The sequence below is a fragment of the Lutra lutra genome, chromosome 3 (assembly GCF_902655055.1).
Source record: "Lutra lutra chromosome 3, mLutLut1.2, whole genome shotgun sequence".
NCBI classification, from domain to species: Eukaryota; Metazoa; Chordata; class Mammalia; order Carnivora; family Mustelidae; genus Lutra; species Lutra lutra.
Window position 1 is genome coordinate 3,558,208 of NC_062280.1, and position 17,237 is coordinate 3,575,444.

The window sequence follows — 17,237 nt, forward strand, 5'->3', positions numbered from 1 at the left end:
TAGTGAGTTCATATGTCTAGTAAACAAATTGATTTATTTAATAATTTATATCTTGTCCTTTTTCAGAATTATTAATACAATTTAACCTCAACTAAATTAATTAAAAATTTTCCCTTTTTGTGACCAGTAAATAACACCCATCGTCTTATAGGGAAGTTAATATATTTTCATCCCCCCTCGTTGTTAGAGAATCAGTTAAAGCATTTGATATTTTAATCACACTTTAAGGACATAATGGTTTATTATTCAAGATTTGGGGGGGTTTGCACTGTGGTTGCTTTGAAAGAAGAAATTAAGTGTATTACAAAGTGGGAGAGATCTTTGAAGAATATATGGGTTGAACTTTAAGTATTCAAAGTAAAAGGTGGTTGGATGGAAACAGAAATATGTCAGGTTTTTTTGTCTCTTGACCTAAACTCTAAGACTTGGGCCTCGTTCCATTAGAGGTCTGTTTGTTTTGTTGGTGCAGTTCATGTGCATTATGAATATGATGTTTTATGTTACCTTTGTGGAAATGAGCATTTTATAATATGTTTTGATCAGTATTAAGATCCTGCTAACGTATAATTGTCTTGCATATGCATATTTTATCGTGGAGTTTATTAAGTATATTAAGGAATAAATAATACTCTTTCAAGCATGATAGAAGAGTCTCAGCCCCTTTGTTTTGGATTCAGTTTTATCTTATATCTTCTTTCATTCTTTTCAGTGGAATGAAGAATAGTAGTTATGATATTAAATGCAAATTTTCTTTTTGATCTGGCATGTTCAAAAACTAGTACAATTGTAGAGTATACTCTTAATAATGAAACAAGTGGGAATTCTGAGAAGTTGGTGCTGGAAAAAAATAGTAATCCTCATCTTGTCAGAATTCGCACAGCTAAAACCTGGCATTAAGCTTTCAAACACTTTGTCATTTCTCAGCACCTTGGATTTAGGGGGCTGCGCAGTTAATTTACACAGTATGTTAATTTTAAGGAGAAATTTCTAGAAAAAGGATGCCTTCTACATGCTCAGAGGACATTCATGTTTGTTGAATGACTTGTCTGTTGGTTGGTTGAAGAATTTCCAGCCATATCCTATGAAGGGGTAAGACACTTTTTCCTCCAGTTTCATTCAGAATTCAGATAAAAATCAATAGGAGGGAACATTTTATGTTCCCCAAATTACTATTAATTCATTAGGAGCTGTGTGTTCAACTCATAGCTCTGACAGTAATAAGATCCTGAATATTTTAAGATCACTGAATGCTTACTGATTTGCCTAGGTTAAATTATTTGGTACTTGGAACACAGAAACACCAGCTCTGCAATCTGAAGTAACCCATGATGTAAGTAAACTTTATATGTAATTATTTCAGCTTGAGTTCTAGCACTAGGACAAAAGTTTAAAAGAATTCATTTCCTAGGCTTAGTGCTTATCCTTGCCTAAGCCAACCTCTGGCTTGTCCCAAACCTTTTCCGTTTCAGCCTGCAGTATATCCACTGCACCTTTCTCACTAGGCCCCTATACCTTCAGACTCCATTCTTCCAAACTCAGTGGTGCACTTCTCAGGCTTTAAATGCAGTCTCTGCCCTTAGGTTTCCTCATTCTTTCCTTAACATTTCCAGTCCGTCTTTTCATTTCCTTTAGCATGCACTGGATTTCCATCTAGATGTTAAGAGGAAAACAATCTGGTGGAACTAATTCACCTTAATCTGTAAATGACTCATGAGCTAACTCTTCCCAAGGTTTTTCACATTTTTTATAAACCTGTAAGAAACTGCTGTTAACTTAGACAGTTTTAAAGTAAAAATTTCAGGCTGTGTTGGGAGGAAGGAATTTATAGTCCCTTGCATGAAAACTAAGTCAGATTTTATTGGGATTCTGCCCTTGCTATCTCCTCATTCCTGAAGGGTCTCTGTTCTTTGGAATGCCACAGACTTCATGGAAGTGTGTATATACTGTGTGTGTGTGTGTGTGTGTGTGTGTGTGTATTTCCTGCATGATGAAGAGGAGGATTCAGGAGTAGTGATTATCAATCCATTTGATATTTGTGGATAACTTTTATATTGCATTTTAATTTATAGGAACAAAGAAGGTAAAGACCTAGAATCTTTGATGACCTCTTAAAATGCTGGTGTTGGGACTGGACTAACCCATGAAGTATATTATAGTCCTAACCACATGTAGTTCCTGTATCTGGAAATACATCCTTAGATCTCTTGGGAAAATAGCCATGTTATGGAAATCCAAATAGCCTTGTAAGAAGGAAGTATTGAGGATGAGAGAATGTAAAAGCTTTTAGGGAAAGTAGTAGCTAAAGTGATAGATTGGTCATTGGGATACCAGTTCACAAAGAGAGCATCCCTTTGGGAGGCTGCTCATCGTAATCGGTCTCAGATGTCGGATTTCATTCAGGAGCAACCTTTATAGAGTTGTTATTCTACATTTAACCCTTGGCTAGAAGTGGGGGATAGGATATGAATGAGACTGAGTTTCTGCCTTCGGGCAGCTTAAAACCTCTGTTCTGCAGAGCCTGGTCAGGTTTCTTCTTCATCCCATAGTTGCTTCTGTATAACACTTAGCATTTGTCACCGTGTTTAAATGTCTTGCTTCTTTGTCTTCCTTCACCCTCGTAACTCGTTCTCCATGAAGGGTCGTTTGAAGGAGTGGGGAAAAAATGAGAAAGTAGTGTAGGGTTCAGAGAAGGGACAGGACACCAGGGGTGTGTGGAAAAGGCCAGGGGAAGGTGGGCAGGAGAGAGTATGCCGGGCACAGGGGCAGGGAAGTGGGAGGCACATTCAAGGAGTGCCTGGTGTATCTGTTTGGCATAAGCACAGGGCCGTGTTTGGGACCAGAGAGAAGGCTGGAAAGGTACAGGTTTGGATCTGGGATGCCTCTCTGAGAATTCTGGACTTCTTTCTCGTTGCAGTGGGGAAATTTGCACAGGTGGGTACAGAGTCACACCTGTACTGTAGGAAGATAAAGGTGGTATTGCAAGGTGGATGTCTTGAAGCTAAGGAAGCTGTTTTCAGAGTGGAAGCAAGAAGCGGTGAAACTAGAATTAGGTGCTCTTGAGGCAGAGAAGAAAGGATGGATGTGTGGCTTAAGGAGATGAAGATTTGAGGAAGGAAGAAGAAGAAAGCACAAAGGTGAAAGTGTAGTGATGCAACTGAAAAAGAGAAACGGGAAGGGTGGATTTGGGATTCTGAAAGGAGAGAAACATGCACACTTGCTTTTGGACTTAAAAATTTGAGATTTTGACAGTTTCCAGGTAGTAGAGTTCAAATGCAGAATTATCACAAATGACTTGTGCTGATGTTCTCAAACTTGTCCATTATGAGGATCATTTTTGTAGATTAAAAACATTACAGATGTTCACTGATAATTTTACTTTTAGTATTTGCTGAGAATTCATACACTGTAAGAACAGCTGCCATGAATTCGGTTTCGCTCTTAAATGAGTTAAGAGGCAGGGAGGAGAGCGTAATATGCACTGACCACGTCAGGGAGCGAGCGTTTCAGGGAGCTGTGGTCCAGCCACAGAGAGGTTCGAGGGAGGGCCGGTGATAACACGGTGGTTTCTCCGAGCTCCAACCGAGTCTGAGCCCGGGAAGGCGGACTGAAGCTCCTCGGAAGGGAGGGAGGCCGTGAAGACCCTCCGTCCCACACCACGTCCTCATATCCCCACATCCCCACATCTCCGCTAGGAGAAGGGCGGAGAAGTCTTGCTTCCCTCAGGCGTGTTGAGTGCTTCCTTGTGGTTCAGTGACAACGTAGGAGTTGACCAGTCGAGTTTTCTGGGCCAAACTCACCCTTTTTTTTCATTGAGCAGGTTTGAATCTGACAGATGACTGATCCTACCTCTAAGGAGGAGGCAGCGTTCTGTTTTGTTTTATTTTTAAGGTTCTGGAACAACCGTTACCATTTAAAATAGATTAATGAATAACAAATGACAACAAATGGCCTTAAACGAATCCATTGTTGTTTAATTCCTCTTCTTCTCCCAGTGGTGCTTGCTCTCTGTGTGTAGGTAGCAGGCCTTTGGTGTGGATTTTGAATGCAGTAAAAATTAGTAACTGGTTTCTCTTCACTGTGGAATTCACGAAAAGGTGAGACTCAGCATGGTTGTTCCAGCATCCTGAAAAGACCAGGTAACGGTCTTCAGCTGAGTAAATTCACTGTGCTTTTAGCTACCTGTGTACAGTGTTGTTGGCAGGATCTTTTCCTGTTTGCTTCAGATTCGAGAGAGCGCTGCAGTTAGAAGCTCGCTCCTGATTTATTTGACCTTCATGTTGAAGCATGAATAGATACAGCATTTGTAAAAACAGAAAATTTCATAAGAATTTTCTTTTAAATCAAATCAAGTTAATGTATGAGGTGGTGGGTGTTTGAATGATCATATCACAACAGGCATTAGTAGGGAACTGAAACATTCTCCCAAGGCAAAAGCTTAAGGAGGAAACTCCTCTCCCAGCAGCAGGTGTGGGCCTTCAGAAGCCTCCTGGGACCCTGACAAGCTCACGGAGTTATCTTTCATCTGGTATCTTGACTTTGGGAATGCACACGTGGTCCTATCAGTCATTACAGAGATAGTGTAATAACTACTACTTTCTTCCTGCTTCTGCTTTTTTATCCCCTAGGGAACTAGGGTGTGTTTTTTTTTTTTTTTTTTTTCTTCCTGGGTAAAGATGAGAAAGGATAAAGATTTGAAATTAAATTTTTCTAAAATTATAGACATTTTAGAAGAATAAAACTTAAGTTTGGGTCTTTAGTTTTCCTTAAGTTTCTCTTTAAGTTTGACATATCTTTTGTCTTGTTGCTAATAAAAAGATTCAAAAACTATTCCTAACTGATTTTCTCACATACTCTTTAGACGAAAGAGTATGTGAGAAAATCAGTTAAGAATAGTTCCATAGGGGCACCTGGGTGGCTCAGTGGGTTAAGCCTCTGCCTTCGGCTCAGGTCATGATCTCAGGGTCCTGGGATCAAGCCCTGCATCGGGCTCTCTGCTCAGCGGTGAGCCTGCTTCCTCCTCTCTCTGCCTGCCTCTCTGCCTACTTGTGATCTCTCTCTGTCAAAAAAAAAAAAAAAAAAAAAAAAAAAAAGAATAGTTCCATAATTTTGGGGAGCACATATGATGAGATAATTGATGACACCATAAACCTTGCATTTGCATAGCTCTCTTCAAAAGAGAAGATTGTGTGGGCACGGGGTGTATATGAGATGGATGACTTCTGCCTCTGAAACCAATAATATATGTTAATTAATTGAATTTAAGTGAAAAAAGATTGTGTGTGTGTGCATGCACACATGTGTGGTTATACGTGTATATGTATTTTTGTGTGTACTGGAGTTGAAAGTCTTTGAAGCTCTTGCATTCGGTGTATGATGGGAAAGGAAGTTTCCTTTCTCCCTTAGACGCTTTCTATGAGTCCTTCTGTTGGTATAATGCAATCCATTACAGATTTAAACTTGTGTCTGTAGTTCCCAAGAGTTGTGTTTCTGTGGGTTAGTGTCCAGCTGGATGATATACTCTCTCCCTGGAGAGTCTCCCTGGAGTGGGAGGACAAGTAGTTACTCCTCTGTGTGATGTAGAAGACGCAAGAGTGTTTTTATCCAGAGGGGTCAAGTGGCCTGAACCTGAAGGTAGATTTAAAGAATCTGGGTGATCACAGAACAAGTAGGAGTTCCTGGTGCCTTGAAGGTACACTAAATAGGGATCTTCTAGTGTAGTTTGCCAAGTTTGCCAAACCATGGGAGTCTCACAACACAATGACCTGGGAAATTGTATTTTTTTTTTTTAAGATTTTATTTATTTATTTGTCAGAGAGAGAGCGCACACTTGTGCATGAGCACAAGCAGGGGAGCCACAGTCAGAGAGAGAAGGAGACTCCTTTTTGAGCAAGGAGTGTGATAAGGGACTTTCCCAGGACCCTGGGATCATGTCTGAGTGGAAGGCAGATTCTTAACCCACTGAGCCACCCAGGCATCTGGGAAATTATCAGCGCTCCAAGTGACGGTCCTGGGTGCTAGCCGAAAGCTGCTGCTCCCCAATTGAATCTTTTTTTTTTTTTTTTTTTTGGTATGTCTTGGGAAGTTATCAAGTCACCTGGAAATACCCTTATAAAATTAAGGACCATAAAATTTGAGGCGGTCACTGGTTGATCAAAGCAGATTGTGGGTGACACAGACATTCCTGAAGATGGGGCTTCCCAGAAGTCAGTCCTTAGGGTGTTAGGGAGATACAGTATCCCTGAGTGGGATGACAGAGACTAGAATTTTGATAGCATTCTGATCATGGTATAAAGAACAAGTCCCAGATGTGGTGGCCTCCTGGCCTTCAGAGATGTCCTAATACCCTTCTGCTTGCCTTATCTCCTAGTTCACTGTTGCTCTGTACTATTTTGAATCGAGGCTGGACCTTCCATTTTCCTCTGATGCACATACATATTCTTACATATTCTTACGCTCTTCTGTAATGTTCTCTGTAGAGGGCCACAAGGTCCTTTTTAATCCTAAAGGTGCAAGTTGATTACAACATGCTTGTTTGTTTCTCTTAAATGGAAGTACTTGGCCAACTTCTCTTTGTATGTGGGAGGTCTCCAGGCAACTGTGAATAACTTTTAAAGGCTGCTAGGAGGTCAGGAAGTGCTTTGCTGGGTCTTGTTCTGTCTCTTTAAAAGCAGGCTTCTCGGTCTTGATTGGGCCCCAAAATTCTGTTTCTTCCTGGACTGTCTTGGGCTGTCTGCAGCTGCATTAGAGGCTGTTCCAGCCTCTGTTCCAGCCTGCGTATCTGACCCTTAAACACACCAAGATCCAGGCTGCTACTTTGCACACAGGGCAGATCTGTTGAAACATCCTACCTTATGCCATCTTCAAGTGCTAGATGTTTACAAGAGAATCCCATCATCCTGATTTTTCTGTACCCCAGTGCCTTCGCAGTTCTTAGACTCTCACAGATGTAATCCCGCGGTCAATCTGTTACTCTTTTCTTCATGGACTCAGCAAAAAAGTGTCAAAGAATGGTAGCCATTTCCTCTCCTTTATCACCAGTACCTAAGTGATCACCAAATCTTGTTATTTATTTTGAAATTTTCCTGCCTTTTTTCCTGGGTTCTTAAATACACCACCTATCTTCTGATCTCCAATTCATACTGAAATCCATTGTGCTCAGCCTACCAGGCCAATCTTACTCGTTTTTCTTTATAAAGTGGGAATTACTGTACCAGTCTGGCAGGGCTGCTACAAGGATTACAGATCTTCTTTAACTTACTATTGTGGTTACATGCCAGTAAACCCGTCGAAAGTTGAAAATTGCCATGAGTTGCATTTAATGCAGCTAACTTACTGAATATCAGAGCTTTAGCTTAGCCACCTTCATTGTGCTCAGAACACTTAAGCTTACAGTTGGGCAAAAATCTCCTAACACAGAGTCTATTTTATAATAAAGTGTTGAATAGCCCATGTAATTTATTGAATACTGTTCTGAAAGTGGAAAAAGAAAGGTTGGTGTGGGTACAGAATAATTGTAAGCATATCAGCTGTTGACCTCATCATTGTGTGGCTGACTGGGAGTTTTGGCTTGCTGTTGTTAACCAGCATCAGGAGTGTCACTAGCCCAGGAAAAGACCAGAACTCAAAGTGGCGTGGTTTCTACTCAGTATATATGGCTTTCCCACCATCAAAAAGCTGAAAAATCGTAAGTCGAACCTGTGAGTTGGGTACCGTTTGTAGATGTCATGTAAAGTGTTAATCATATTGTCTGACGCAAAGTCAGTATTCAGCAAATGGCAGCGTAACAGACTTCTCTCCTCCCGGAATCTGATTATTCTTCACCTCACCTTTCACACCACAGAAGCAAGCAGCAAAACGCATAGACAGAAGTATGGGATATAGAGCCCCCGTGAGCCTTGCTTTGAGTCCTTGACTTCTGCTTGACTGCCTGTAAGATTTCAGGCAAATTGCTTATATTCTTTATTTTTTTTTTCAAATTTTATTTATTTATTTGACAGAGAGGGAGATCACAAGTAGGCAGAGGCAGTCAGAGAGAGAGAAAGGGAAGCTGGCTCCCTGCTGAACAGAGAGCCCGATGTGGGGCTCGATCCCAGGACCCTGAGATCATGACCTGAGCCGAAGGCAGAGGCTTAACCCACTGAGGCACCCAGGCGCCCCCGATTAGTTATGTTCTTTATATTTCTCACTTTAAAATGGAAACAGTTATACTGACCACTAGGATTGGTAGAAGAATAACATGAGGTGACTTTGGTCGAGGGGGAATGCTTCCTTAACTAACGGCAGTTGCTGTGCAAATGCTCCTCGTCTTTGTCCTTCCCGGAGCACTTCTGTCCATTCCCCAGTGTCCGATGAGGACGTGTAGGAATTTTGGAGCCGGTGTCACGAGTGTGTCCTCTCTTCTTCTTCTTGCAGGTCGAGTCCATCCACAGTAATGGCCGCGGCCTTACCCAGGACGCTGGGGGAGTTGCAGCTGTACAGAATATTACAAAAGGCCAATCTGCTCTCTTATTTTGATGCCTTTATCCAACAAGGTGGTGACGATGTCCAGCAGCTCTGTGAAGCGGGGGAGGAGGAGTTCTTGGAAATCATGGCCCTCGTGGGCATGGCCAGCAAGCCCCTTCACGTCCGAAGGCTCCAGAAGGCGCTAAGAGACTGGGTGACAAACCCCGGCCTGTTCAACCAGCCGCTGACGTCGCTGCCGGTCAGCAGCATCCCCATCTACAAGCTGCCGGAGGGCTCGCCCGCCTGGCTCGGCGTGTCCTGCAGCAGCTACGACAGGGGCAGCAGCGCCCGCGAGCCGCACCTGAAGATCCCCAAGTGCGCCGCCGCCACCTGCGTGCAGAGCTTGGCTCAGGGCAAGGCCGACGCGGCGGGGAGCGTGGTGCTGCCGGGCCTCGGGGAGGCCAGACTCTGGCAGGGCCACCACGCCCCTGAGAGCGAACACAGCCTCTCGCCCGCCGACCTGGGCTCACCCGCGTCCCCCAGAGAGAGCAGCGAGGCGCTGGACGCGGCCGCCGCGCTCTCCGTGGCCGAGTGCGTGGAGCGGCTGGCGCCGTCGCTGCCCAGGAGCGACGCGGGTGACGTGCGGGAGCTGCTGAGGAGCAACAAGAAGCTGGCCAAGATGGTCGGCCACATCTTCGACATGAGCGACGACGACCCGCGCAAGGAGGAGGAGATCCGCAAGTACAGCGCCATCTACGGCCGCTTCGACTCCAAGAGGAAGGACGGGAAGCACCTCACGCTGCACGAGGTAAGACTCCGCGTCTGTCCTCCTCGTGCCTCACCGTTCCTCACCGTTCCTCACCCACGAGTGCGCTAGCTCTCGGCGCGAGGGACGTACGGCCCCAGGGAGCGGCGAGGCCGTCGGTGTTGGCAGGAGGGTCCCTCTTCAAGGAAGACGGAGCGTGTTTGTCGTGTCGGGGCGTGTCTGTGTGGGGTCAGGCGCGCCGGGCGCGGACGCCGCGTGGGGCGACTTCCCGGAAACCCCGGGCCGAAGCGGGAGAGCGCAGAGCCGTTGCGCTTAAAGGCGGTCTGTGTTTTAATTAAGACATAAACTAGGATTTTAAATACAACCGTTCACGGAAAAGGCCTGTGGGGTGCCTGGGTGGCTCAGTCAGGGAAGCATCTGACTCTTGATTTCGGCTCAGGTCACCATCTCAGGGTCGTGAGATCGAGTCCCGTGTGGGGCTCCGCGCTGGGCCCGGAGCCTGCCTGAGCTTCTGTCTCTGCCCCTCCTCTCCCTCTTTTAGAGAGGTGGGTAGACAGGTGGCATTTTCGTAGACTTTAGAAAAAAAAGTTATAAAAAAGGGACGCCTGGGTGGCTCAGTTGGTTGAGCAGCTGCCTTCAGCCCAGGTCATGATCCCAGCGTCCTGGGATCGAGTCCCACATCGGGCTCCTTGCTTGGCGGGGAGCCTGCTTCTCCCTCTGCCTGCCATTCTGTCTGCCTGTGCTCGCTCTCTCTCCCTCTCTCGCTCTGACAAATAAATAAATAAAATCTTTAAAAAAAAAAAAGTTATAAAAAAAAAGACCAGAACTTAAAAGTAATTTTTAACTAGCATAGACAATAAAATTTTATTAGATGAATGTTACAAGTATTATGATGGATTTGAAAATTGTTTTGGTTTGATATTCGGCATTAAAATTCTCATCATCTGTTTGTAGCTCTCTGTCCAGAAATACCCTTCTCGAGTCGAAGAACACATCTATCTATCTCTCTCTCTCTCTCTCTCTCTCGCATGCATCGCCGCCTTCTTGTCCGTCTGGTCAGTGCGTCATTTCTAAGATGTAGCTCAAGTTTAAGCTTAAGTCTGTTCTGATAAGTTTTCCCACAAGTAGAATGACCTTCCCTTTCCTTTCCATTTTTATCCCTGCAGACACCACTTCACAGTAACTTAAGCACTTCACTGTACTTACTTGTATGCTGATCTGTCCCTCACAGTGTACTTTGGTTTTCTTCAGGGCAGAGATAATGTCTCGTTCATTTTTATATCCTCAGAGTCTAACACACCCTATACATGTTTGGCAAATAAATGCATTTTCAGAGTTAAAAAGACTATTTTATTGCTAAATTTTTTATAGCATTTATCCGATAGAAGAAATAAATCCTGTAGAAGAAATAAAATGTTCATTTGAATGTGGTATTCCATGTAAGAAACATTAGGTTTTTCCCCTCAGATTTGTACTTTAAAACAGCAAAGAATATATACTTACTGCAAAAATATTCAATTATCACAAAAGGATGTAAAGAATTTGAATCTGTAAACTTTCAGATAGTTTTCTTTATGTGTACAAATAAGGGATCGTATTTGGTACACTATCCTCTAATTCCTTTTTTTTAAAAAAAAACTTGTAACACTATACTCACAGTACAGTATATATTAGGTATCTTTCCAAGTGAATACACCTAGAGTTACCTTTTTTATTTTGGGGTCGTATTGTATTCCAGAATGTGAATGTGCCCTTATTTATTTATCTGAACCATTCATTTGGTGTCATTTAGGATGTTTCTATTTTTTTTATACTACATATGGTAGACATGAACATTATATACATACTCTTTTACAGACAGACTTGGTGTGTTTTCCTGTAGAATAGATTCCAACATGTAGAATAATGGAATCAAAGAATATGTAGATTTAATATTTTAGTAGATACTGCTGAATTGCATTATAAAACTGCAACTTTATAATTCCATTATTACATGCAACTGTCCCATTTCTCCACATTCTTGCTAATACTGCATTTATCATTCTTTTTAATCTTCGACAGTCAAACAGATGAAAAATTTTCATTGCTCAAGTTTACTTTACTTAGTGAGGATGACTATCTTTTCATATGTATAACAGACATAAAATTTTATGTTCTTACCATTTGTTTTGTTTTAATTGTTTAATGTTTTGTTTAATGTTTAATTGTTTGATGTTTTAATTTATTTTTCTAACCCCTAAGAAATTTGATTGGTTAAAACTTTTTATATTTTAAGGATATTAACCTTTTGTCTTACGTTGTAAACATTTTCCCAGATTATCATTTGTCCTTTGACCTTTCAGCCTCATTTGCCATGTGGAAGTTTAATTTTATATAGTAATATTTATTGATCTTACCCTATATGATTTCATTAGTCTAGTCCTCTATTCTTTTACCAGTATAGAATTACTTTAATTACTGTAGCTAAATAATGTATTTTGATATCTGGACAGGAAAGTGTTCCTTAAGTAGTCTTGTTTTGTAGTGTCTATCTTTCTGGGTGGTCATGCATTTCTTCTTCCAAATGTAATTTTTATATTTATTTATTTATTTGTTTGTTTGTTTGTTTGTTTTCAAGATTTTATTTGTCAGAGAGAGAGGAGAGCGAGCGAGCACAGGCAGACAGAATGGCAGGCAGAGGCAGAGGGAGAAGCAGGCTCCCCGCCAAGCAAGGAGCCCGATGTGGGACTCGATCCCAGGACGCTGGGATCATGACCTGAGCCGAAGGCAGCTGCTTAACCAACTGAGCCACCCAGGCGTCCCTATTTATTTATTTATTAAAAGATTTTATTTATTTGAGAGAGAGTAAGAGTGTACGTACATGAGCAAGAGGAGGGGCAGAAGGAGAGGGACGAGGAGACCCTAAGATTATGACCTGAGCTGAAGTCAGACACCCAGCCTACTGAGCCACCCAGAGGCCCCCCAAATGAAATGTTTAATGCATTTATTAAATCGCCCAAAAATTTCTATGGTATTCTTTTTTAAATTCCTTAAAGGTATGGATTAATTTGGGAAAAACTGACATACTTAAAATAATGAAAACTCCATATAGTAATGTAGTGCATATATTCGCGTATTTAGATCTTTTATATTTCTCCGTAATTCTACAGTTTTTTATTCACGTGTCACAGAGGTTTTGCATATTTCTTGTTAGGTCAAATACTGTGAAGTGTATATATATATATACATATATATATTAAATGTCTTCTATATATTCAAGTTTTTATTTAATAGAGGATATGCAAATATATAAGATTTAAAAAGGATATAATTGTAAATGAAATTTTTTCCCGCTTTTTAAAAAAGATTACTGTCACTGGCTGATTTTTGTATATTAATCTTGTTTTTGGCAATTTCACTGTCATCTTTTTAAATAAATGCTTTTAGATGTGAATGCATACTGGAGCTTAAAATAAGGAAATTGGTTAGCAAAATGTTTTAAGTAACAGTGCATCTGATTTGATCTATTTTGGGCATATCCCTTTGTAATTGTATGTATAGTTGCCACACAGTAACTGACTCACAAGAACTTAGGAATCCATCTAGAAAATACACTTAGCATTATAATTCAGACACACTTTGATGCTTTCATTACCCATGAATTAATGGAGGAATCTACCAAAAGGCTATTATGGTTGTCATTAATAGAAAACAAAGGGCAATACATGTTGGTAATTTTAGTTTCATGCTTTAATCTAGTTCTAATGTAATTTTAAAATATAGCAGATGCAACCCAAAGTTGAGTCAGTATTTTTTCAAAGTGAAAGTATGTTAAGAGATGACTTTGATAAACCAAATCAACCTCACTTTTTTTCTTTTTAAAGTCCTAACCTACTTTTAAAAAATAGAAAAATTATTTCACACTTGGCTTTTGCTTAAGGTTTCTTTGCTTCTTTGGATAAATAGGTACAGATGGTATTTAGGTAATGAGATTATCATGAGTTTCCCAAAATAAGAGAACACTCAGAATGAGTGCTAGAAGGCTGAGATGTGGGGGCGGGGGCTTTAGAATATGTGGCTTGTATCTTTGAAACTTAGACCACTTGTTATTTGTAAACTCAAGTATGTGAATCTGGTCCAAAAATACAGTTTACAATAGATGTTTATGAATCAGGATGCTTCCTTCAAACCAGTAGCCATTCAGCAGCTTGGTGGATATTATGAAATCCTGAGAGAATTAAAAGAAAGGTACTACATTAAGTGTACCTCCTAGTATGGTAATTTCACATTTTCTCCCTTGACTATTTAAAATGAGTGAAAGATACGTGAGTTTTTCTAAATTCCTAAGATTAAAGAACAGTACTGGTTTGTCCTCAATTTCCAAATAAGGAAATATATGACTCATTGTTAAGTCACTGTCAGTATTTGAGAGTTTTCTTCATGAACCCCATGTGGACACTGTTCTTTCAATCTTTCAAGACCTACTACTGTAATATGTAGGTCACTAGTGAACGAAAGCCAAAAAGTTATCTGCACCTGAAAACATTTTCTCAGCTCTAAACTACATAAAATTCTCTTTCTTACATGCATTTTTATACTTGTTTCCAAATGTGCTATGTATCAGGCAGTAAAGAATTATGAAATTAATCATTGTTAGAATAAACACTTTTTTGTTTTCTTTAAAGCTAAAAAATCAGCGACGGTCTTGGTACCTGACTGGATATGGCCTGGTGTATAGGAGTCAGACCATGAAGATAGTGTGAGTGGCTGGGTCTTGAACTGCACTCGTTGTTGGGGTGAGGTTCTAAGGGACAAACCCCAAAGTGTTAGAAGTCCAGGCAGACAGGATGTTTCGTCTTTCCCGAGGTGTGTTACATGGTAAGCAGACAAGCAGTGTATGTGTCAGATCTTAAGTCAGTGAATGGATGAGGAGAAAGAAACTGAAAATTGAGAGCAGCAAGGCAATGGAGGAGGCAGGAGCTTGCGGTATCAGAAATGTGAGCGAGTAGTCAGCTTGGCATTCTAGAATATTTGTCAGATAGCAACTTCCGATTGGAGAGTTTCGGCACTTAAAGATGGGAGGAGGAGGATGGGTAAGTGGGTAAGTTTTAGACCTACTGGAAATTCTATAGGAGCTGAAGTGTGTGTGTTACTAAGGTAAGGACTTGGGCCCACAGAATATGCCACATTTAGGTCCGTTTTCCTTGTAGTGTTGAGAAGTTAAGGCTGAAGCTTTCAGAGGAACCCAGCAGTCTTAGTTTTGAGAGGGGAGGACTTTTGAACCTGGGACCCCCATAGATAGACCTGAATACATTGTTGCTAAGTTATGATGCTTTATTCTAAACTCTTAGAAAGCATTGATTTCAGCATCATATGCTTGAAAAGAATTTTTTTTTAATCATTTTTTAAAAATGGGTTATGGACTATCAGAGTAGTCTGCTTTTGAGTCATCTTGGTAAGTCACATTTTTCTAAATATGTCCATTTCATCTAAGTTTTCAAACTCATTATTGTAAAGTTGTTTATCGTTTTTAAGACCTACTATTGTTTGTACATTTCTCTCATCTTTTTTTTACGATTTGTTTATTTGAGAGAGTGTATCCGCATGAGTGGAGGGAAGGGGCGGAGGGAGAGGATCTTCAAGGAGATTCCCGCTGAGCATGGAGCATGATATGGGGCTCCTTCCCACAACCTGCGAGATCATGATCGGAGTGGAAACCGAGTCCAACGCTTAACCAGCTGAGCCACCCAGCCACCCCCGTTTGTCTCTTTTTCCCCCAGATCAGTTTTGCCAGGATTTGTCTGTTTTATTCATCTTTTCAGGGGTGTGTGAACTACAGCCTGTGGGCCAAATGTGGCCCATCTCCTGATTTTGCAGTAAGGTTTTGTTAGAACACAGCCAGGCCGGTTCGTTTATGTCCTCTGCTCGACTGCTTTTGAGCTGCAACTTCACAGTTCAGTAGTTGTAACAAAGACTCTTTGGCCTGTTAAGCCTAAAATACTTACTATCTAATCTTTTACAGCAAAAGCTTTCCAACCCCTGATCTCTAAAGGAGCAACTTTTGGCTTAGTTGATATTCTTCGTTGTGCCCTGTGTGTGTGTGTGTGTGTGTGTGTAGTGTGTGCACGCGTGTGCTCTCTTACAGTTCATTTTATTGTTCTTTTCTAACTTAACTCAGGTGCTTCCTAGTTCATTGACGTTTAGCTGTTGTTCTTTTCTAATGTAAGCAATTAAGGCTGTAAATTCTCACTGTATACTGATTTGGTGTAATTCCCAAAGTTTTGGTATCAAGTTCCACCCCCCCATTCTGATTACTTCTCTTTTTATTTATGATTTCTTACTCATGAATTATTTGAAGTGTGTTTTCATTTCCAAATATGAGGGCTTTTCCTTAATTATTTTTCTAATCATTTTTAACTGAATTACATTGTGGTCAGAGCACATGGTTTGCATATATTGAAGTCCACTGAGATTTTAGTGTGGTTCATTGTGGCCCGTGTTTCGTGTGTGTTTCTGCAGGTGGAGTGTTCTGTGTGTGTCTGTTTTAGCAGGCTTACTCTAAGGTAGTCTGCTTTTGTCTGCTTTCCTGCTTTTTGTCAGGAACAGTTGTGTGAAAACCGGCTACTGTGGTTGTGGAGTTCTCTGTTTCTCTCTGTGTTCTGCACCAACTCTTCTAATCTTTCATAGCCCATTTTGCTTTAAAAGCCTATTTTGTATGATTTTAATACAAGTACATGTGTTTTCTCTTTTTTATCTTTTTACCATCCTTTTATTTTCAGTTTTTCTGAATCCATGTTTTACATCCAACTTTTGTATTGGAATTAAAAAATTAATAGGCACATTTTTCTTTTATCTGGAACAATTGACTTATTTATACTTTTTATAAGGACTACTATTCTGAATTTATTTCCCTTATTTTGTATTTCTGTCCCTCCCTTTCGTTAGATCTGATTTACTGTCTGGAATTAGTTTCCTTTAGTCTGAAGTTTATCTATCATGTAGAAGTTTCTTAACAGAGGCCTACTGATGGCAAATTCTGTCCTATCACAACCCATTGGAAAATATCTTTATTTTCCCCTCGTTGTTTATTCTGGGTATCAATTCCTGTATTGTCCGTTATCTTCCCTTACTAATTGAAGATATTTCCTTGGCTTTTGGTTTTCATTGTTGTGTTTATAATTGGTGTTATCTATTGTTTGCTTTTGAAGTCTTCTGTTTGCCTCTACCCCAATTTTTTTTCTCCTTCTGTTTTCTTATTTTTCTTGATCTTTTTTGCTGTATTATTCTTTAGTCACATTTTCATCTCTTCCTTTTCTAAAGTTTTTGAGGGTCTTATTCTGTCATTTCTGCTGGTTTTTACTTTTGATGCCTATTTCTTTGGATATTTTATGATTTCTGTCTATAATTCATATTTCTTAGAACTGTGGGAATGTTTGAGGCCTAGGAAGAAAATGGATTCTTCTAGAGGTTGTTTGCTTTTTCTTCTACCAGTCACCTGTTTTCTGCACAGTACCACTCTGGAACCCTGTGAAAAATATTCTCAGCCCATATAGTGTAAATTAGGGCTGAAGTCATGTGTGGGCTCATTGCGGGGGGTGGTTTATGAAATCTCGAGGGAATATCTTCTCTTTTCCCCAACTCAGTAGCAGCGTTCAAGACAGGTAATTTCCCTTGTGTTCTCCTGGGAGTACAGGTGTATTTCTATTTCAGGCTTACAGTGGGGGTGTGGTGGTTTGGGATTTCAGCTTGTGGAGGGAGGGGTCTCAGACTCCCTCACCTTTGGTGGTTCCTGGGTTTTTCCTCCTGTTCTCTTCCCACACTAACCAGACCTGTGCGGTTGTGAGCTGAAGCTCAGGGTCATCTGGTCTAGCAGCTGTCCTCAACTTACTTTGTCTTCATTCATTTTATCCTTACTAGTCCTTGCTGTTGTCTTGCTGGCTTAGTGATGGCATTTAAGATATTTTTCCTCCTATTTTTATCCAATATTCTTAGTTGTTTTCTGCGAGGAGGCCAGTCATTCCCTCCCTGTGCTGGAAATGAAAGCCTTGAT

The 17,237-nt window shown here is 40.9% G+C and overlaps 1 protein-coding gene across 5 annotated transcripts in view; it reads left to right on the forward strand.

The window, feature by feature from the left end:
- NAB1 (NGFI-A binding protein 1) overlaps positions 1-17,237 on the forward strand; it is a 44,684-nt gene that overhangs the window by 1,968 nt on the left and 25,479 nt on the right. For 2 of the 5 annotated variants that reach the window (XM_047720614.1, XM_047720612.1), the window contains one exon: positions 8,413-9,250. In XM_047720614.1, coding sequence (XP_047576570.1) covers positions 8,432-9,250 — 819 coding nt within the window. In that variant the 5' untranslated portion in view covers positions 8,413-8,431. Of the gene's footprint in view, positions 1-1,267; positions 1,331-5,143; positions 7,685-7,705; positions 7,930-8,412; positions 9,251-17,237 lie in introns of those variants that run through there. The other 3 variants (XM_047720613.1, XM_047720616.1, XM_047720615.1) reach the window with 3 other exon arrangements.